The sequence below is a fragment of the Pristiophorus japonicus genome, chromosome 3, assembly GCF_044704955.1.
Source record: "Pristiophorus japonicus isolate sPriJap1 chromosome 3, sPriJap1.hap1, whole genome shotgun sequence".
In the NCBI taxonomy this organism is placed as follows: Eukaryota; Metazoa; Chordata; class Chondrichthyes; family Pristiophoridae; genus Pristiophorus; species Pristiophorus japonicus.
The window spans coordinates 221,558,517-221,581,163 of NC_091979.1; the positions used below are offsets into that span (position 1 = coordinate 221,558,517).

Here is a 22,647-nt window from a genome sequence, read left to right on the forward strand (position 1 = left end):
GTCGGGATAAATGGGTCATTTTCAGGTTGGCAAACTGTAACTAGGGGGGTGCCATAGGGATCAGTGCTGGGGCCTCAACTATTTACAATCTATATTAATGTCTTGGATGAAGGGACCGAGTGTAATGTAGTCAAATTTACTGATGATACAAAGATAGTTGCGAACGCAAGTTGTGAGGAGGACGCAAACAATCTGCAAAGGAATATAGATAGGCTCAGTGAGTGGTCAAAAATTTGGCAGATGGAGTATAATGTGGGAAAATGTGAGATTATCTACTTTGGTAGGAAAAATAATTCAGCAAATTATTATTTAAATGGGGAGAGATTACAAAATGCTGCGGTACAGAGGGATCTGTACATGAAACACAAAAAAGTTAGCAGGTATAACAAGTAATTAGGAAGGCAAATGGAATGTTGGCCTTTATTGCAAGGGGGATAGAGTATAAAAGTAAGGAAGTCCTGCTACAACTGTACAGGACATTGGTGAGACCACACCTGGAGTACTGCATACAGTTTTAGTCTCCTTATTTAAAGAATGATATACTTGCATTGGAGGCAGTTCAGTGAAGGTTCACGAGGTTGATTCCTGAGATGAAGGGGCTGTCTTATGAAGAAAGGTTGACCAGGTTGGGCCTATATTCATTGGAGTTTAGAAGAATGAGAGGTGATCTTTTTGAAATGTGTAAGATTCTGAGGGGGCTTGACAGGGTAGATGCAGAGAGGATGTTTCCCCTCGTGGAGGAATCTAGAACTAGGAGGCATTGTTTCAGAATAAGGGGTCACCCATTTAAAACGGAATGAGGAGGAATTTCTTCTCTCAGAGGGTCGTGAATCTTTGGAATTCCCTACCCCAGAGAGCTGTGGAAGCTGGGTCATTGAATATATTTAAGGTGAAGATAGACAGATTTTTGAATGATAAGGGAGTCAAGGGTTATGGGGAGGGGGCGGGGAAGTGTAGTTGAGGCCAAGATCGGATCAACCAGAATCTTATTGAATGGCGGAGCAGCCTCAAGAGGACAAATTGCCTACGCCTGTTCCTATTTCTTATGTTCATTACCCATTACAAGATCCAGCAGCGGTTCTTTTCTTGTTGGACTTCTTACATACTGAGTGAGAAAGGAGTCCTGTTTACACTGTATAAACTCCATTCCCTTTTCTCTTTTCGCTACTTCTTCCTGTCAGTTTATTCCTGTCCCAACACCTGTGGTTGGGAAAATGTTGGAGTCCATTATTAAAGAAGCAGTAACAGGACATTTGGAAAAGCAAAATTTGGTCAGGCAAAGTCAGCATGGATTCAGCAGGGATGTCATGTTTGGCAAATTTTATGGAATTCTTTGAGGATGTAATGAACAGGATGGATAAAGGGGAACCAGTGAATGTGGTGTATTTGGACTTCCAGAAGGCATTTGACAAGGTGCCACACAAAAGGTTACTGCACAAGATAAAAGTTCACGGGGTTGGGGGTAATAAAGTAAATGAGTTGACAGCACAAATCATTACAAATGGGTATGATTTGGTGGCCATTACAGAAACATGGTTGCAGGGTGGCCAAGACTGGGAATTAAACATACAGGGGTATCTGACGATTCGGAAAGATAGACAAGAAGGGAAAGGAGGTGGGGTAGCTCTGTTAATAAAGGATGATATCAGGGCAGTTCTGAGAGACGATATTGGCTCTAATGAACAAAATGTTGAATCATTGTGGGTGGAGATTAGAGATAGTAAAGGGAAAAAGTCACTGGTGGGCGTAGTTTATAGGCCCCCAAATAATAACTTCACGGTGGGGCAGGCAATAATCAAGGGAATAATGGAGGCATGTGAAAAAGGAATGGCAGTAGTCATGGGGGATTTTAACCTACATATCGATTGGTCAACTCAAATCGCACGGGGTAGCCTGGAGGAGGAATTCATAGAATGCATACGGGATTGTTTCTTAGAACAGTATGTAACAGAACCTACAAGGGAGCAAGCTATCTTAGATCTGGTCCTGTGTAATGAGACAGGAAAAATAAACGATCTCCTAGTAAAAGAACCTCTCGGAATGAGTGATCACAGTATGGTTGAATTTGTAATACAGATTGAGGGTGAGGAAGTTATGTCAGAAACGAGCGTACTATGCTTAAACAAAGGGGACTACAGTGGGATGAGGGCAGAGTTGGCTAAAGTAGACTGGAAACACAGACTAAATGGTGGCACAATTGAGGAACAGTGGAGGACTTTTAAGGAGCTCTTTCATAGTGCGCAACAAAAATATATTCCAGTGAAAAAGGGCGGTAAGAGAAGGGATAACCAGCTGTGGATAACCAAGGAAATAAAGGAGAGTATCAAATTAAAAACCAATGCGTATAAGGTGGCCAAGGTTCGTGGGAAACTAGAAGATTGGGAAAATTTTAAACATCAGCAAAGAATGACTAAAAAAGCAATAAAGAAAGGAAAGATAGATTACGAAGGTAAACATGCGCAAAACATAAAAACAGATAGTAAAAGCTTTTACAGATATATAAAACGGAAAAGAGTGACTAAAGTAAATGTTGGTCCCTTAGAAGATGAGAAGGGGGATTTAATAATGGGAAATGTGGAAATGGCTGAGACCTTAAACAATTATTTTGCTTCGGTCTTCACAGTGGAAGACACAAAAACCATGCTAAAAATTGCTGGTCACAGGAATGTGGGAAGGGAGGACCTTGAGACAATCACTATCACTAGGGGGGTAGTGCTGGACAGGCTAATGGGACTCAAGGTAGACAAGTCCCCTGGTCCGGATGAAATGCATCCCAGGGTATTAAAAGAGATGGCGGAAGTTATAGCAGATACATTCGTTATAATCTACCAAAATTCTCTGGACTCTGGGGAGGTACCAGCGGATTGGAAAGCAGCTAATGTAACGCCTCTGTTTAAGAAAGGGGGCAGACAAAAGGCAGGTAACTATAGGCCGGTTAGTATAACATCTGTAGTGGGGAAAATGCTTGAAACTATCATTAAGGAAGACATAGCGGGACTTCTAGATAGGAATAGTGCAATCAAGCAGACGCAGCATGGATTCATGAAGGGGAAATCATGTTTAACTAATTTACTGGAATTCTTTGAGGATATAACGAGCATGGTAGATAGAGGTGTACCGATGGATGTGGTGTATTTAGATTTCCAAAAGGCATTTGATAAGGTGCCACACAAAAGGTTACTGCAGAAGATAAAGGTACGCGGAGTCAGAGGAAATGTATTAGCATGGATAGAGAATTGGCTGGCAAACAGAAAGCAGAGAGTCGGGATAAATGGGTCCTTTTCGGGTTGGAAATCGGTGGTTAGTGGTGTGCCACAGGGATCGGTGCTGGGACCACAACTGTTTACAATATACATAGATGACCTGGAAGAGGGGACAGAGTGTAGTGTAACAAAATTTGCAGATGACACAAAGATTAGTGGGAAAGCAGGTTGTGTAGAGGACACAGAGAGGCTGCAAAGAGATTTGGATAGGTTAAGCAAATGGGCTAAGGTTTGGCAGATGGAATACAATGTCGGAAAATATGTGAGGTCATCCACCTTGGGGAAAAAAAACAGTAAAAGGGAATATTATTTGAATGGGGAGAAATTACAACATGCTGAGGTGCAGAGGGACCTGGGGGTCCTTGTGCATGAATCACAAAAAGTTAGTTTGCAGGTGCAGCAGGTAATCAGGAAGGCGAATGGAATGTTGGCCTTCATTGCGAGAGGAATGGAGTACAAAAGCAGGAAGGTCCTGCTGCAACTGTATAGGGTATTGGTAAGGCCGCACCTGGAGTACTGCATGCAGTTTTGGTCATCTTACTTAAGGAAGGATATACTGGCTTTGGAGGGGTTACAGAGACGATTCACAAGGCTGATTCCGGAGATGAGGGGGTTACCTTATGATGATTGAGTAGACTGGGTTTTTACTCATTGGAGTTCAGAGGATGAGGGGTGATCTTATAGAAACATTTAAAATAATGAAAAGGATAGACAAGATAGAGGCAGAGAGGCTGTTTCCACTGGTCAGGGAGACTAGAACTAGGGGGCACAGCCTCAAAATACGGGGGAGCCAACTTAAAACCGAGATGAGATGGAATTTCTTCTCCCAGAGGGTTGTGAATCTGTGGAATTCTCTGCCCAAGGAAGCAGTTGAGGCTAGCTCATTGAATGTATTCAAGTCACAGATAGATAGATTTTTAACCAATAAGGAAATTAAGGGTGACGGGGAGCGGGCGGGTAAGTGGAGCTGAGTCCACGACCAGATCAGCCATGATCTTATTGAATGGCGGAGCAGACTCGAGGAGCTAGATGGCCTACTCCTGTTCCTAATTCTTATGTTCTTATGTTCTTATGTTCTTATATATTAGCATGGATAGAAAATTGGCTGACAAACAGAAAACAGAGAATCAGGATAAATGATTCATTCTCTGGTTGGCAATCAGTAACGAATGGGGTGCCGCAGGGATCAGTGCTGGGACTCCAACTATTTACACTGTATATTAACGACTTGGAAGAAGGGACTGAGTGTAACGTAGCCAAGTTTGCTGACGATACAAAGATGGGAGGAAGGGCAATGTATGAGGAGGACATAAAGAGGCTGCAGGAGGACATAGACAGGCTAAGTGAGTGGGCAAGAATTTAGCAGATGGAGTATAATGTTGGAAAGTGTGAGGTTATGCACTTTGGCAGAAAAAAAAATCAAAGAGCAAGTTATTATTTAAATTGAGAAAGATTGCAAAGTGCTGCAGTACAGTGGGACCTGGGGGTACTTGTGCATGAAACACAAAAGGATAGTATGCAGGTACAGCAAGTGATCAGGAAGGCCAATGGAATCTTGGCCTTTATTGCAAAGGGGATGGAGTATAAAAGCAGGGAAGTCTTGTTACAGCTGTACAGGGTATTGGTGAGGCCACACCTGGAATACTGCGTGCAGTTTTGGTTTCCACATTTACGAAAGGATATACTTGCTGTGGAGGCAGTTCAGAGAAGGTTCACTCGGTTGATTCCGGAGATGGCGGGGGGGGTTGACTTATGAGGAAAGGTTGAGTAGGCTGGGCCTCTATTCATTGGAATTCAGAAGAATGAGAGGTGATCTTATCGAAATGTATAAAATTATGAGGGGGCTTGACAAGGTGGATGCACAGAGGATGTTTCTACTGATGGGGGAGACTAGAACTCGGGGGCATGATCTTAGAATAAGAGGCCGCTCATTTAGAACTGAGATGAGGAGAAATTTCTTCTCTCAGAGGGTTGTGAATCTGTGGAATTCGCTGCCTCAGAGAGCTGTGGAAGCTGGGACATTGAATAAATTTAAGACAGAAATAGATAGTTTCTTAAACAATAAGGGGATAAGGGGTTATGGGGAGCGGGCGGGGAAGTGGAGCTGAGTCCATGATCAGATAAACCATGATCTTACTGAATGGCGGAGCAGGCTCGAGGGGCCGTATGGCCTACTCCTGCTCCTATTTCTTATGTTCTTATTTGGGGGTAGTTGACATCCCCGTGATTATTATCCCATGCCTGCAACTCACCGCATAGATTTTCCTACATATTTCTTCCTCCAATTCCCTTCCACGATTTGGTGGGCTATGGTATACCCCGTTAGGGTGATGGATCCCTTCTTATTTTTTAACTCAATCCATATGGATTCTGTGGAGGAGAAATCCCCCTGTTGTGCGTCTCCCATTAGCCCCTCAAGGAGGCGCTAACGGGGCGCGAAAGTGCCAGGTGACAGACTCCCACGTGATCGCACGGGATTTAGCAGAGCCGCGAATCCAGTAGTGCTATGCCCCTGCTGGTTACGCCACGGACCGCCATGCCTCTGGCGATGACATTTCCAACCCGCATGGAAATTGGGTAGCGCCCCATGAGGCTGCCGCAGGCGATGACACTGTCAGCCTCGCAGGTCACGAATCGGGCCACGGCACCCTCCATCCCTGCTGGCCGAGTGGTGGCCCATCAAAATGCCTGCAGAACTTGCAGTGTCCCTCCTCTTTAACGGAAGCCGGGGGGGCGTTGATACGTGTCAGTGCTCCCCCAATCCTGCCCTGAGAGGAAGTGGAGCACTTGACATTGCGCTCCACTTCCTGTGAGGGGCAGTAACCCCAATTTCACTTCCGGGGCGGGACCTCTGCGTCAGGGGCACAATGACCGGCCTTGGAAAGGTTACCGCCCCCAACCGGAGCGTTACGCAATTTTGACCCCTACATCCTTTTTTTCTACTGTCATTATGTTATCTTTAACTAGTACCACTACTTTACCTCCCCTCCTTCCTTTCTAAATGTGTCACATATAATTATAATAGCTAGTGTATTGAACTCTCTTGGCAATGCACAAATATTCACCTCTTCTAGACAAGCACTGAAATTGAACTTTGCCACCGGGGTGATGCTGATGCGTTTATAATAAAGGATGAAACAGCACTGTGAACAATGAGTAAGTGTGACTTTAGCTCCTTTAATAAGACTCCAGAGTGCAGGTACAGTGTGGGAGGCCTGCTTATATACAGTGCTCCCAAGGGATGCTGGGATCCCTTGGGACTCCAACAGGTAGGCCCTCTGGTGATACAGGATGCCAAGGGTTAAATACATAACATCACTCCCTCGTAAAGTTAATAGTACATTTATTTACAGGGTGAGACGATCTGGGGCTTTTTGCTCCCTTGTCGATCGTCTCGGTGCAAATGCGGGTGTGGGTGAGTTGGTTGGTTCTTCACTGGGCTGCTGGGCAGCCGGCCTTGCCGGGCTGCTGGGGATGGTGAGTTCGGCTTCGTGGTCAACCATGATGTCGGTTGCCACTTGTGTGTGTGTTGGAGGGTCAAAGTTGGTGGCGTCTTCTTCAGGTTGTTTGTAGCTGTTGGTGAACTGCAATTTGATTAGGTCCAAATGTTTTCTGCAGGTTAGTCCATTGGCCAATTTGACCTGAAACACCCTGCTCCCCTCTTTGGCTATGAACGTGCCAGCGAGCCAAACACAGGATCATTGACCTCAATATCGCGTTTGCGTGGTCATGGTACATACTTTGTTGAATCCGCCTGCCCTCCACGTGATCATGGAGACCAGGGTGGACAAGAGAGAGCCTTGTTTTGAGCAACCTTTTCATGAGCAGCTCCCGTGAGCGAGTGGGGTCTGATGCGGTAGCTGAGTAGCACTCAGTACAGCCAGGTCTGCAGGGAGTCTTCTGACACACATTTCAAGCTTTGCTTGATGGTCTGAACTGCCCGCTCTGCCTGGCCATTGGATGCTGGCTTGAACGGGGCAGATGTGACATCATTGATCCCATTGCGGGTCATGAATTCCTTGAATTCAGCACTGGTGAAACACGGCCCATTGTCGCTGACTAGGACATCAGGCAGGCCGTGTGTGGCAAACATGGCTCGTAGGCTTTCGATGGTGGCCGCGGCCGTGCTTACAGACATTATTACACATTCAATCCATTTTGAATAAGCATCCACAACAACCAAAAACATTTTGCCTAGAAATGGGCCCGCATAGTCAACGTGGATCCTCAACCATGGTTTGGAGGGCCACGACCACAAACTTAGCGGTGCCTCCCTGGGTGCATTGCTTAGCTGAGGGCAAGTGTTGCAATGGCGCACGCAAGACTGTAAATCTGAGTCGATGCCGGGCCACCACACATGGGATCTGGCTATGGCTTTCAACATTACAATGCCTGGGTGGGTGCTGTGTAGGTCACAAATGAACGTTTCTCTGCCTTTCTTGGGCAAGACTACACAATTACCCCACAACAGACATTTCGTCTTTGCGCCTGTGGAACAGCTTAATCGCCTCCTGAATGCTGGACCAGCTCCCATGGAGGACAGTTTTTTTTACCAAGGACAGTAAAGGATCCTGGCTGGTCCAGGTCCTGATCTGGTAGGCCGTAACGAGGGACTTCTCGTTTTCGAAAGCATCCATTACCCTGAGCAAGTCCACAGGCTGTGCCATTGCCACCCCGGTGGTGGGCAATGGTAGGCGACTGAGAGCATCAGTGCTGTTTTCTGTGCCTGGTCTGTGGCAGATTACATAGTTGTATGCTGACAGCGTGAGCGCCCATCTTTGGATGTGGGCAGAGGCATTGGTGTTAATCTCTTTGCTCTCAGAGAATTGCGATATGAGCGGCTTGTGGTCAGTTTCAAGCTCAAACTTGAGGCCAAACAAGTACTGGTGCATTTTTTTCACCCTGTAAACGCACACCAGAGCCTCTTTTTCAATCATGCTGCAGGCCCTTTCGGCCTTGGACAGACTCCTGGACGCATAAGTGACCGGTTGCAAAATCCCCGATTCGTTAGGCTGTTGTAACACACACCCGACCCCGTATGACGCTGCATCGCAAGCTAGCACTAATCTTTTACATGGGTTATACAGGACAAGCAGTTTGTTTGAACACAACAGATTTCTGGTTTTCTCAAAGGCAGCCACTTGTGAATTCCCCCATACCCAGTTGTCTCCCTTGTGCAGTAGCACATGTAGGGGTTCTAGCAAGGTGCTTAACCCGGGTAGGAAATTACCGAAATAGTTAAAGAGTCCCAGAAACGACCGCAGCTCCAGCATGTTCTGTGGTCTTGGCGCGTTCTTGATGGCCTCCGTCTTGGCGTCGGTGGGTCTGATGCTGTCTGCTACGATTCTTCTTCCCAAGAACTCGACCTCCGGCGCCAGGAAAACACACTTCGAGCATTTCAACCTGAGTCCCACGCGATCCAACCGACTAAGAACCTCTTCCAGATTCTTCAAGTGCTCAATGGTGTCCCGACCTGTAACCAGTATATTGTCCTGGAAAACCATGGTGCGAGGAACCAACTTTAGCAGGCTATCTATGTTCCATTGGAAGATTGCCGCGGCTGACCGAATCCCAAATGGGCATCTGTTATAGATGAACAAACCTTTGTGCGTGTTGATGCAGGTGAGGCCTTTCGAAGATTCCTTCAGCTCCTGCGTTATGTAGTCCGAGGTCAGGTCCAACTTGGTGAACGTCTTTCCTCCAGCCAGGGTCGCAAATAGGTCGTCTGCCTTGGGCAGCGGGTACTGATCCTGTAGCGAAAAACGGTTAATCGTTACTTTATAGTCCCCACAAATTCTGACCATGTCATCACCTTTAAGTACCGGAACAATCGGACTGGCCCACTCATTGAATTCCACCGGCGCGATGATGCCTTCTCGCTGCAGCCTGCCCAGCTTAATTTCCACTTTCTCACGCATCATATATGGTACCACCCGTGCCTTGTGTTCGATGGGTTGTGTACCGGGAACCAGATGGATCTGCACTTTCACCCCCAAGAAGCTTCCAATGCCTGGCTCGAACAACACTGGAAATCTGCTCAGAACCTGGGCACATGAGGCTTCAGCAACGGACGAAAGCGCTCGGATGTCGTCCCAGTTCTAGCGGATTTTTCCCAGCCAGCTTCTGCCGAACAGTGTGGGGCCATCCCCTGGCACAATCCACAGTGGGAGTTCGTGCACCGCTCCATCATAGGAGACTTTGACTTCTGCACTGCCAATTACAGAGATCAGTTCCTTCGTGTAAGTTCTTAGCTTGGTGTGAATGGGGCTGAGCTTGGGCCTGTGTGCCTCGTTGCGCCACAGTCTGTCGAAGGCCTTTTTGCTCATTATGGACTGACTTGCACCCGTGTTCAGTTCCATGGATACTGGAATATTGTTCCGTTCAAATTTCAACATTATTGGTGGACATTTCGTGGTGAAGGTGTGTACCCTGTACACTTCTGCCTCCTCGGTTCACGTCTCCAATTCAGCCTGATCCACAGTGGATCGATCTTCCTTTACAATATGGTGGTTTGCAGGGTTTGCAGGGTTTGCAGCTCGCCTGCACATTCGTTGGAGGTGTCCCATTGTTCTGCAGCCATTGCACGCATAGTGCTTAAAGCGGCATTGATGGGCCCACAACGCCAACAGGGTGTTAACTGTCTGGCATTAATGAATGATGGCGGACTCTGGGCCATCTGAGGTCGTGCAGCAGCAGCCAGCGTGTACGTTCTGCCAAGTATATTCCTGCTCGAAAATGACGTTACTTTGTGCACAGTACTTAGAAACATAGAAACATAGAAAATAGGTGCAGGAGCAGGCCATTCAGCCCTTCGAGCCTGCACCGCCATTCAATGAGTTCATGGCTGAACATGAAACTTCAGTACCTCCTTCCTGCTTTCTCGCCATACCCCTTGATCCCCCGAGTAGTAAGGACTTCATCTAACTCCCTTTTGAATATATTTAGTGAATTGGCCTCAACTACTTTCTGTGGTAGAGAATTCCACAGGTTCACCACTCTCTGGGTGAAGAAGTTTCTCCTCATCTCGGTCCTAAATGGCTTACCCCTTATCCTCAGACTGTGACCCCTGGTTCTGGACTTCCCCAACATTGGGAACACTCTTCCTGCATCTAATCTGTCTAAACCCGTCAGAATTTTAAACGTTTCTATGAGGTCCCCTCTCATTCTTTTGAACTCCAGTGAATACAAGCCCAGTTGATCCAGTCTTTCTTGATAGGTCAGTCCCGCCATCCCGGGAATCAGTCTGGTGAACCTTCGCTGCACTCCCTCAATAGCAAGAATGTCCTTCCTCAAGTTAGGAGACCAGAACTGTACACAATACTCCAGGTGTGGCCTCTGTACAACTGTACAACTGTAGCAACACCTCCCTGCCCCTGTATTCAAATCCCCTCGCTATGAAGGCCAACATGCCATTTGCTTTCTTAACCGCCTGCTGTACCTGCATGCTGGCCGAAATCTCTTTATGCTGCGAAATTTGTTTGGTGTTATCGCTGGTGGACATAAATGCCTGAGCTATCGTTATGGCTTTGCTCAGATTCGGAGTTTCAACAGTCAAGTTTGCGAAGGATTACCTCATGGCCAATGCCAAGCACAAAAATGTCTCTCAGTATTTGTTCTACGAATCCATCAAATTTGCAATATCCTGCAAGGCTCCTTAGCTCGGCAGCATAGCTCGCCACTTCCTTGCCCTCCGACTGTTGACAGGTGTAGAACCGATACCTCGCCATCAGAACGCTTTCTTTAGGATTTAGGTGCTCCCGGACCAGCATACACAATTCTTCATAGGATTTAGTTGTTGGTTTTACCGGAGCTAGAAGATTCTTCATGAGGCCATGGGTTGTTGCCCCACAGACAGTTAGGAGGATCGCCCTTCGTTTGGCAGCATTCTCGTCCCCTTCCAGCTCATTGGCCACAAAATATTGGTCAAGTCTCTCCACGAAGGCCTCCCAATCGTCCTCTTCTGAGAACTTCTCCAGGATACCAACTGTTCTTTGCATTTTCGCGCGGTTGTTCGTTACCTCTTCGCCAATTGATATGCTCATAATAAAGGATGAAACTGAGTAATGTGAACAATGAGCAATCGTGACCTTAGCTCCTTTAATAAGACTCCAGTGTACAGATACCTCGTGGATGGTCTCCTTATATACAGTGCTCCCAAGGGATGCTGGGATCACTTGGGATTCCAACAGGTAGACCCTCTGGTGGTGGTGTGATATAGGGTGGCAAGGGTTAAATACATAACAGATGCCATCATGGCCTCCGGGAGATGCAAATGCATTGAATTTCTAGCCGAACAGGAGAGATAAATTGGGGCAAAGTGTGCGCAGAGTTCAGCAACTTCAAAAACAACCACGTGAATGGCGCGAGCCAGGGATTGAAGTGCTGGCCATAAGCAACAACTATATCTGAGGAAGTCAGCACGGTTTGAGAAGCAATGGTTAATGCCCCAGACATCCACTGGAATTCTTTATAGGGGGATATAAGAACATAAGAAATAGGAGCAGGAGTAGGCCATACAGCCCCTCGAGGCTGCTCTGCCATTTAATACAATCATGGCTGATCCGATTATGGACTCAGGTCCACTTCCCTGTCCACTCCGCATAATCCCTTATTCCTTTATCGGTTAAGAAACTGTGTACCCCTGTCTTAAATGTATTCAATGTCCCAGCTTCCACAGCTCTCTGAGGCAGCGAATTCCACAGATTTACAACCCTCTGAGAGAAGAAATTCCTCCTCACCTCAGTCTTAAATAGGCGGCCTCTTATTCTAAGATCATGCCCTCTAGTTCTAGTCTCCCCCATCAGTGGAAACATCCTCTCTGCATCCACCTTGTCAAGCCCTCTCATAATCTTATATGTTTCGATAAGATCACCTCTCATTCTTCTGAATTTCAATGAATAGAGGCCCCACCTACTCAACCTTTCCTCATAAGTCAACCCCCTCATCTCCGGAATCAACCTAGCGAACCTTCTCTGAACTGCCTCCAAAGCAAGTATATCCTTTCTTAAATATGGAAACCAAAACTGCACGCAGTATTCCAGGTGTGGCCTCACCAATACCCTGTATAACTGTAGCAAGATTTCCCTGCTTTTATATTCCATCCCCTTTGCAATAAAGACCAAGATTCCATTGGCCTTCCTGATCACTTGCTGTACCTGCATACTAAGCTTTTGTGTTTCATGCACCAGGACCCCCAGGTCCCGCTGTACTGCAGTACTTTGCAATTTTTCTCCATTTAAATAATAACTTGCTCTTCGATTTTTTTCTGCCAAAGTGCATAACCTCACACTTTCCAGTATGATACTCCATTTGCCAAATTTTTTCCCACTCACTTAGCCTGTCTATGTCCTTTTGCAGGTTTTTTGTATCCTCTTCAACATAGCTTTTCCTCGCATCTTTGTATCGTCAGCAAACTTGACTGCGTTACACTCGGTCCTTCATCCAAGTCGTTAATATAGATTGTAAATAGTTGGGGTCCCAGCACAGTTCCCTGCGGCACCCCACTAGTTACTGATTGCCCACCTGAGATTTAACCATTTATCCCAACTCTCAGTTTTCTGTTAGTTGGCCAATCCTCTCTTCATGCTAATATATTGCCCCCAACCCCGTGAACTTTTATCTTGTGCAGTAACCTTTTATGTGACACCTTACCAAATGCCTTCTGGAAGTCCAAATACACCACATCCACTTTATCCCCGTTATCCACCCTGTTCATTACATCCTCAAAGAATTCCAGCAAATTTGTCAAACATGATTTCCCCTTCATAAATCCACGCTGACTCTGCCTGACTGCATTTTACTTTTCCAAATGCTTCTTTAATAATGGACTCCATCATTTTCCCAACCACAGATGTTAGGCTAACTGGTCTGTAGTTTCGTGCTTTTTGTCTCCCTCCTTTTTTAAATAGGGGCGTTACATTTGCAGTTTTCCAATCTGCTGGGACCTCCCCAGAATCCAGGGAATTTTGGTAAATTACAACTAATGCAGCAACTATCTCTGCCACTACTTCTCTTAAGACCCTAGGATGCAAACCATCAGGTCCAGGGGATTTATCAGCCTTCAGTCCCATTACCGTACTGAGTACCATCTCCTTAGTGATTGTGATAGCCCCTTGACTATCTACTGTTGGGATATTTTTAGTGTCCTCTACCGTAAAGAGTGATACAAAATATTTGTTCAGAGTTTCTGCCATCTCCATGTTCCCCATCACTGATTCCCCGGTCTCGTCCTGTAAGTCACTACTTTAGCCACTCTTTTCCTTTTTATATACCTGTAGAAACTTTTGCTATTTGTTTTTATATTTTGTGCTAGTTTACTTTCACAGTCCATCTTCCCTTTCGTAATCATTTTTTTAGTCAGTCTTTGCTGACTTTTAAAAGCTTCCCAATCTTCTGTCCTTCCGTTAGTTTTGGCCACTTTGTATGCCCTTGTTTTTAATTGGATACCGTCCTTTATTTTTTTAGTTAGCCACAGATGACTATCCTTTCTTTTATACCCTTTCCTCCTCACTGGAATATATTTTTCTTGAGAGTTATGAAATATCTCCTTAAATGTACGCCACTATTCATCAACCATCCTACACTTTAATCTATTTTCCCAGTCCACTTTAGCCAACTCTGCCCTCATACCTTCATAGTCTCCTTTATTTAAACTTAGTACGCTGGTTAGAGATCCAACTTTCTCACCCTCCATCTGAATTTGAAATTCAACCATGCTATGATCACTCATTCCGAGGGGATCCTTTACTAGGCGATTGTTTATTAATCCTGTCTCATTACACAGGACCAGATCTAGGATAGCCTGCCCCCTGGTTGGTTCTATTATATACTGCTCAAGGAACCTGTCCCTTATGCACTCTATGAACTCTTCCTCAAGGCTAACAGGTAACAATGGCTTTGAAATTATTTCATGTGAATAATAACAGGTTAATGTCTCTGTAAAAATAATCAACAAAGGAACTTTATATGAACATGTTAGTGTCCATAGAGTGATATGTGCAGGGTTTTTTTTTGTTGGACCTCAGTCTGAAGCCGTCTGTAATGTTGCTTTGCTGATCCGCTTTGGGTTGTTGTTTAAGGCTCAGAAATGTCCTGCCCTTGAGATCTATTGGCTCTTGGATGTCCTGATCATTCTAATCAAACCAGTTCTGGTGATTTCTGGTTGAGTGACCGAGCGTCTCTTTGCAGGAACTGGTTATGGAGGCCTGGAGGGCAGACCAAGCGCTGTGGGCATTCTGTGTCTCGAGGTCATCAAGGCATGCCAGGTTAGCTGTGAGGCATTGGCTGTATAGGGCTCTCTTAGCTGGGTCCTGAAGTGCCCCGGCATTGACTTTTTTGCAGCACTGCTTCTGCTGCCTCCTCCGCTTTGGGGCTATGCTGATGTCAATGATGGATTGGATTAGGTGGTGGTCCGTCCAGCAGTCGTCAGCTCCTGTCATGGCATGGGTAATGCGCACATCCTTGCGATCCCTGGCTCGGACGATGACATAGTCGAGTAGGTGCCAGTGTTTGGAGCGAGGGTGATGCCACAATGCCTTGTATTTGTCCCTCTGGCGGAACAAGGTGTTGGTGATGACAAGTTCATGCTCTAGACATTTTGTCAGGAGTAGGGTACCGCTGGAGTTGGCTTTCCCTACCCCCTCTCTGCCAATCACACCTCCCCAGAGAGCTGTGCCCCTGCCGATCCTGGTGTTGAAGTCACTGAGGAGGATCAGTTTGTCGCTTGCGGGGATGCAGAACAGGGATTTTTCGAGGTTGTAGTAAAAACCCTCTTTGGCTTCATCTGTTGCATCGAGTTTTGGGGCATACGCACTGATGACTGTGGCATACTGGTTCCGGGATAGGTTGAGTCGAAGAGTCATGAGGAGTTCGTTAACTCCACAGGTGGAGTCTTTGAGGCGGTTGACCAGCTCGTTTTTGATTGCGAAGCTGACTCCGTGGAGACGGCTTTCTTGCTCTGGTTTCCCTTTCCAGAAGAAGGTGTAAACTCCACCTTGTTCCTTGAGCTGGCCTTCCCCTGCCCGCCGGGTCTCGATGTTGATATCAAAGCGTCTAAGTTCCCGGGCAACAATGGCGGTGCAACGTTCTGGCCTGTCGCTGTTGGGGTTGTCCATGAGAGTCCTGACGTTCCAGATCCTGAACTTCATGTTAGAAACATAGAAACATAGAAAATAGGTGCAGGAGTAGGCCATTTGGCCCTTCTAGCCTGCACCGCCATTCAATGAGTTCATGGCTGAACATGCAACTTCAGTACCCCATTCCTGCTTTCTCACCATACCCCTTGATTCCCCTAGTAGTAAGGACTACATCTAACTCCTTTTTGAATATATTTAGTGAATTGGCCTCAACAGCCTTCTGTGGTAGAGAATTCCACAGGTTCACCACTCTCTGGGTGAAGAAGTTTCTCCTCATCTCGGTCCTAAATGGCTTACCCCTTATCCTTAGACTGTGACCCCTGGTTCTGGACTTCCCCAACATTGGGAACATTCTTCCTGCATCTAACCTGTCTAAACCCATCAGAATTTTAAACGTTTCTATGAGGTCCCCTCTCATTCTTCTGAACTCCAGTGAATACAAGCCCAGTTGATCCAGTCTTTCTTGATAGGTCAGTCCCGCCATCCCGGGAATCAGTCTGGTGAACCTTCGCTGCACTCCCTCAATAGCAAGAATGTCCTTCCTCAGGTTAGGAGACCAAAACTGTACACAATACTCCAGGTGTGGCCTCACCAAGGCCCTGTACAACTGTAGTAACACCTCCCTGCCCCTGTACTCAAATCCCCTCGCTATGAAGGCCAACATGCCATTTGCTTTCTTAACCGCCTGCTGTACCTGCATACCAACCTTCAATGACTGATGTACCATGACACCCAGGTCTCGTTGCACCTCCCCTTTTCCTAATCTGTCACCATTCAGATAATAGTCTGTCTCTCTGTTTTTACCACCAAAGTGGATAACCTCACATTTATCCACATTATACTTCATCTGCCATGCATTTGCCCACTCACCTAACCTATCCAAGTCGCTCTGCAGCCTCATAGCATCCTCCTCGCAGCTCACACTGCCACCTAACTTAGTGTCATCCGCAAATTTGGAGATACTACATTTAATCCCCTCGTCTAAATCATTAATGTACAATGTAAACAGCTGGGGCCCCAGCACAGAACCTTGCGGTACCCCACTAGTCACCGCCTGCCATTCTGAAAAGTACCCATTTACTCCTACTCTTTGCTTCCTGTCTGACAACCAGTTCTCAATCCATGTCAGCACACTACCCCCAATCCCATATGCTTTAACTTTGTACATTAATCTCTTGTGTGGGACCTTGTCGAAAGCCTTCTGAAAGTCCAAATATACCACATCAACTGGTTCTCCCTTGTCCACTCTACTGGAAACATCCTCAAAAAATTCCAGAAGATTTGTCAAGCATGATTTCCCTTTCACAAATCCATGCTGACTTGGACCTATCATGTCACCTCTTTCCAAATGCGCTGCTATGACATCCTTAATAATTGATTCCTCATCTTACCCACTACCGATGTCTGGCTGACCGGTCTATAATTCCCTGTTTTCTCTCTCCCTCCTTTTTTAAAAAGCGGGGTTACATTGGCTACCCTCCACTCGATAGGAACTGATCCAGAGTCAATGGAATGTTGGAAAATGACTGTCAATGCATCCGCTATTTCCAAGGCCACCTCCTTAAGTACTCTGGGATGCAGTCCATCAGGCCCTGGGGATTTATCGGCCTTCAATCCCATCAATTTCCCCAACACAATTTCCCGACTAATAAGGATTTCCCTCAATTCCTCCTCCTTACTAGACCCTCTGACCCCTTTTATATCCGGAAGGTTGTTAGTGTCTTCCTTAGTGAATACCGAACCAAAGTACTTGTTCAATTGGTCCGCCATTTCTTTGTTCCCAGTTATGACTTCCCCTGATTCTGACTGCAGGGGACCTACGTTTGTCTTTACTAACCTTTTTCTCTTTACATATCTATAGAAACTTTTGCAATCCGTCTGAATGATCCCTGCAAGCTTCTTCTCGTACTCCATTTTCCCTGCCCTAATCAAACCCTTTGTCCTCCTCTGCTGAGTTCTAAATTTCTCCCAGTCTCCGGGTTCACTGCTATTTCTGGCCAATTTGTATGCCACTTCCTTGGCTTTAATACTATCCCTGATTTCCCTTGATAGCCACGGTTGAGCCACCTTCCCTTTTTTATTTTTACGCCAGACAGGAATGTACAATTGTTGTAGTTCGTCCATGCGGTCTCTAAATGTCTACCATTGCCCATCCACAGTCAATCCCTTAAGTATCATTCGCCAATCAATCCTAGCCAATTCACGCCTCATACCTTCAAAGTTACCCTTCTTTAAGTTCTGGACCATGGTCTCTGAATTAACTGTTTCATTCTCCATCCTAATGCAGAATTCCACCATATTATGGTCACTCTTCCCCAAGGGGCCTCGCACAACGAGATTGCTAATTAATCCTCTCTCATTACACATCACCCAGTCTAAGATGGCCTCCCCCCTAGTTGGTTCCTCGACATATTGGTCTAGAAAACCATCCCTTATGCACTCCAGGAAATCCTCCTCCACCGTATTGCTTCCAGTTTGGCTAGCCCAATCTATGTGCATATTAAAGTCACCCATTATAACTGCTGCACCCTTATTGCATGCACCCCTAATTTCCTGTTTAATGCCCTCCTCAACATCACTACTACTGTTTGGAGGTCTGTACATAACTCCCACTAACGTTTTTTGCCCTTTGGTGTTCTGCAGCTCTACCCATATAGATTCCACATCATCCAAGCTAATGTCCTTCCTAACTATTGCATTAATCTCCTCTTTAACCAGCAATGCTACCCCACCTTCTTTTCCTTTTATTCTATCCTTCCTGAATGTTGAATACCCCTGGATGTTGAGTTCCCAGCCCTGATCATCCATGTTAGATGAGTGGAAGATGCCTGTGCATGAGCTCTTTTAACGTAGGTTGGCCATTGCACACCAGCTTAGCTGAGCAAGGTCTTGATCCAGTGACAAGGGTGTCCAAGACGACTGGAGACCAGGCACTCCTATATAGGCCTGCTTGCCTACGGCGAGATGTTGGCTGCAGGCTCGGCGCTGGGTAGCGCCCTTGATGGTAGGTTGTCCGAGGCTTGGTTGGGGGCAGGCATTGCGAGGGCCAGTGGACCACTGAAGTTCAGGGTGGGAGGGCAGGAGGGTCACAGCCATGGTACTCACCACGTGTTGGAGATGGGGACGAGGCCAGGTCACCATTGGGGAAGGAGAGCTCCAGTCGTCGCTGAAGGAGGAGGGGATGCCAGTTGCCATCGTAGGAGAAGAGGACCCAGTCGCCGTTGAGGAGGATCAGGACTCCGTCGTGGAGGAGAGGCCCATCTGCCATTGCTGAGGAAAAGGCCCTCAAAACTGCAACCAAGCTCAGTAATACCCGCCCTCCTGTATGGCTCAGTGACATGGGTCATGTACAGTAGACACCTCAAGTTGCTGGAGAAATACCAACAACGATGTCTCCGCAAAATCCTACAAATCCCCTGGGAGGATAGGCACACTAACATTAGTGTCCTCGACCAGGCCAACATCCCCAGCATTGAAGCACTGACCACACTCAATCAGCTCCGCTCCACATAGTTCGCATGCCAGACACGAGACTCCCAAAGCAAGTGCTCTACTCGGAACTCGTTCACGGCAAATGAGCCAAAGGTGGGCAGCGGAAACTTTACAAGGACACCCTCAACGCCTTCCTGATAAAGTGCAACATCCCCACTGACACCTGGGAATCCCTGGCCAAAGACCGCCCTAAGTGGAGGAAGTGCATCCGGGAGGGCGCTGAACACCTCGAGTCTCATTGCCGAGAGCATACAGAAATCAAGCACAGGCAGCGGAAAGAGCATGCGGCAAACCAGTCCCACCCACCCCTTCCCTCAACGATTATCTATCCCACCTGTGATCGAGTCTGTGGCTCTCGTATTGGACTGTTCAGCCACCAAAGAACTCACTTTAAGAGTGGAAGCAAGTCTTCCTTGATTCCGAGGGACTGCCTATGATGATGATGGCTATGAGTAGCTATTTCCATTCTACAGATGGGTTTTCAGAGGTTATTTTGAGATTGTTTGACATTTGAAAACTGATTTAGTTACATGGAAAATTTAATTAGGACAAGTCTTAATGGGGCACATGGTTTTGTAGCTCCATGTTTTCTTACATTCTTAAGACTTTTTCTATTCGAGATCCTTTGACGGGCACAGTTGATTAATTTGTTCAACATTGTTGCACAAAACATCGGTGCAGAAATTGAGGTCAGAGGCTTCCCGTGGGCCGATGCCTCCGACCTGAAAAAAATCTATGACCTTGTCTGGTGGTTGGGGAGATTTGGAGACTTGTGCCTGGGCCTCGATGCATAGACCTGCGCAGAGGCCCACGTTTCCCAGGGACATAAGTGTTTCGCAAGCGACCATGGCATCACGTGAGCCGGTCCAACTAATCAAAGTAGGGGTATTCCCATTCATATTTGTGGTGAGTTCCGTCTGTACGGAATCACCATAAGTATGAATGGGAATATGCCTAAAAATACACAAAGACATAAGAAATTAAATAAAAACATTACATATTTAAAATGAAAATGGAATTTAATTAATAATTTTAAACAAAAATTTAATTTTCTGAAAAATAAATTTACATATTTTAAAGAGTCTTTTGGACAGGTAGCCCAACTCTCCACCAGCGTATGCCCATTTCTGTTAGATTCGTACGATCTGTCATTTTGGCATTGGAACTGCTCAAAACACTCACTGTGGGTGGAGCTGGTAGAGTGTTCCATCGACACCGACAGTGATCTCCAGGTAATCCAACTTGCGGTTCTCCCTGATTTTGTCGACGACAGCAGCCACCCCTGCACCACAGAGCTGAGCCGCTCTCTTGGAAACAACACCGCACACCTCCTTAACGATGATACTGTCGTCACAAGTGCTGTCCAGGCCCAGCTGCTGAAGGATTGCACGGACCTGGAGCAGAGCCAGGCGGTCACTGTATTCAGATGATTTAAAAAGTTATAGCCTGCTTAACAACTATAACCACACTTCAAGCGTAATTCATTGACTGTGAAGCACTGAAGATATGACAGGCACTATATACGTATGCTATATAAATGTTCTTATTCAATAAAAAAGTTTTCAAACATTGTATCAAAACATTGAGGAGCATAATACATGTTTTATACTGCTATATTTACTTACCTCTCTATCTGGGACAAGAATTTGGTTTCAAAAATGCCAATGGTCTTTAGTCTCTGTGAGATGAGGCCTCTGAACAAAAACCCCTGTTTTGTGAAGCTAATCAGTATGTTGCGCACAATTTCACCCAGATACATTCCACTGATCATTTTTTCATACCTGGTAAATGAGCGAGAGAGAGATTAATGCAGGACCTTGTTTGATTAAAATAAAATATATTTCGGAATCCAGTTTTTACCTACATAACAATGGTTATTACATTTCAAAATGTAACCAGAATTGTACCAATTTGGAGTCCTTGTGCAGAGCTATATGTGGTGTGAGTGCATAATGGGAATTTGGGTCTATAGGTCCCCATGTCCATTGAATGACAAAATATTTTCCGGGGTACCCTGATCTGCACACTTGAATTCCTGATATGGGTTCCTGCCACGTGTAGCCCTACACAGGATGAGAGCACAGCAAAGTAGCTAGGACAGAAAATGTAGGTTGTGCAGTGTGGCGATGCAAAACTTTTTAGAAGCCTATATTTTAACAGTTGCACATATACACTACAAATGCAAAACAAATGTGCATATAATTATCATGGATATGGCATCACATTATTGAAGTGCATTCATGCACCATTTGGGGACTCTCCCTGGAAAATGGGAAGGTAATATACATTTAATCTCCCTGCCCTGACGTCTTTCACCATGAAGGTGGACAGCATATCCTGCTCCCAGGCTGCCTCTAATATCCCAGACCATTGGCCAGAGAGCACCCAGCTGCAACTATCATCCCAATTTCCCTTCCCCCTTGTAGAGTGACTCTCTGCTTTATAAGAGTGGATTCACATGAAAGTGAGGATGAATTTCCTCAATTGTAAGGGGCTGCAGGAGGGGTCAAAACTAAAAATCATGGTTTAAAAACTAGTATTAAAACACTCTATCTAAATGCACGCAGCATTCGAAATAAAGTAAATGAGTTGAGGGCACAAATCATTACAAATGGGTATGATTTGGTGACCATTACAGAAACATGGTTGCAGGGGGGCCAAGACTGGGAATTAAACATACAGGGGTATCTGACGATTCAGAAAGATAGACAAGAAGGGAAAGGAGGTGGGGTAGCTCTGTTAATAAAGGATGTTATCAGGGCAGTTGTGAGAGACGATATTGGCTCTAATGAACAAAATGTTGAATCATTGTGGGTGGAGATTAGAGATAGTAAGGGGAAAAAGGTCACTGTTGAGCGTAAAAGGCTCCCAAATAAAAACTTCATGGTGGGGCGGGCAATAATCAAGGGAATAATGGAGGCATGTGAAAAAGGAACGGCAGTAATCATGGGGGATTTTAACCTACATATCGATTGGTCAAATCAAATCGCACAGGGTAGCCTTGAGGAGGAATTCATAGAATGCATACGGGATTGTTTCTTAGAACAGTATGTTACAGAACCTACAAAGGAGCAAGCTATCTTAGATCTGGTCTTGTGTAATGAGACAGGAATAATAAACGATCTCCCAGTAAAAGATCCTCTCGGAATGAGTGATCACAGTATGGTTGAATTTGTAATACAGATTGAGGGTGAGGAAGTTGTGTCAGAAACGAGCGTACTATGCTTAAACAAAGGGGACTACAGTGGGATGAGGGCAGAGTTGGCTAAAGTAGACTGGAAACACAGACTAAATGGTGGCACAATTGAGGAACAGTGGAGGACTTTTAAGGAGCTCTTTCATCGTGCTTAACAAAAATATATTCCAGTGAAAAAGAAGGGCGGTAAGAGAAGGGATAACCAGCCGTGGATAACAAAGGAAATAAGGGAAAGTAACAAATTAAAAACCAATGCGTATAAGGTGGCCAAGGTTAGTGGGAAACTAGAAGATTGGGAAAATTTTAAACAACAGCAAAGAATGACTAAGAAAGCAATAAAGAAAGGAAAGGTAGATTACGAAAGTAAACTTGCGCAAAACATAAAAACAGATAGTAAAAGGTTTTACCGATTATATAAAACGGATAAGAGTGACTAAAGTAAATGTTGGTCCCTTAGAAGATGAGAAGGGGGATTTAATAATGGGAAATGTGGAAATGGCTGAGACCTTAAACAATTATTTTGCTTCGGTCTTCACAGTGGAAGACAAAAAAACCATGCCAA

General features: G+C 45.7%; 1 protein-coding gene across 3 annotated transcripts in view; it reads right to left on the reverse strand.

Annotated features, from left to right (window-relative positions):
* Positions 1-22,647, reverse strand: part of LOC139260120 (hexokinase HKDC1-like) — a 448,074-nt gene that overhangs the window by 15,807 nt on the left and 409,620 nt on the right. For all 3 annotated transcript variants that reach the window (XM_070876304.1, XM_070876303.1, XM_070876302.1), the window contains 2 exons: positions 20,515-20,670; positions 20,072-20,305 (listed from right to left, as the gene is read on the reverse strand). In XM_070876304.1, the coding sequence (XP_070732405.1) occupies positions 20,072-20,305; positions 20,515-20,670 (390 nt within the window). The remainder of the gene's footprint in view (positions 1-20,071; positions 20,306-20,514; positions 20,671-22,647) is intronic.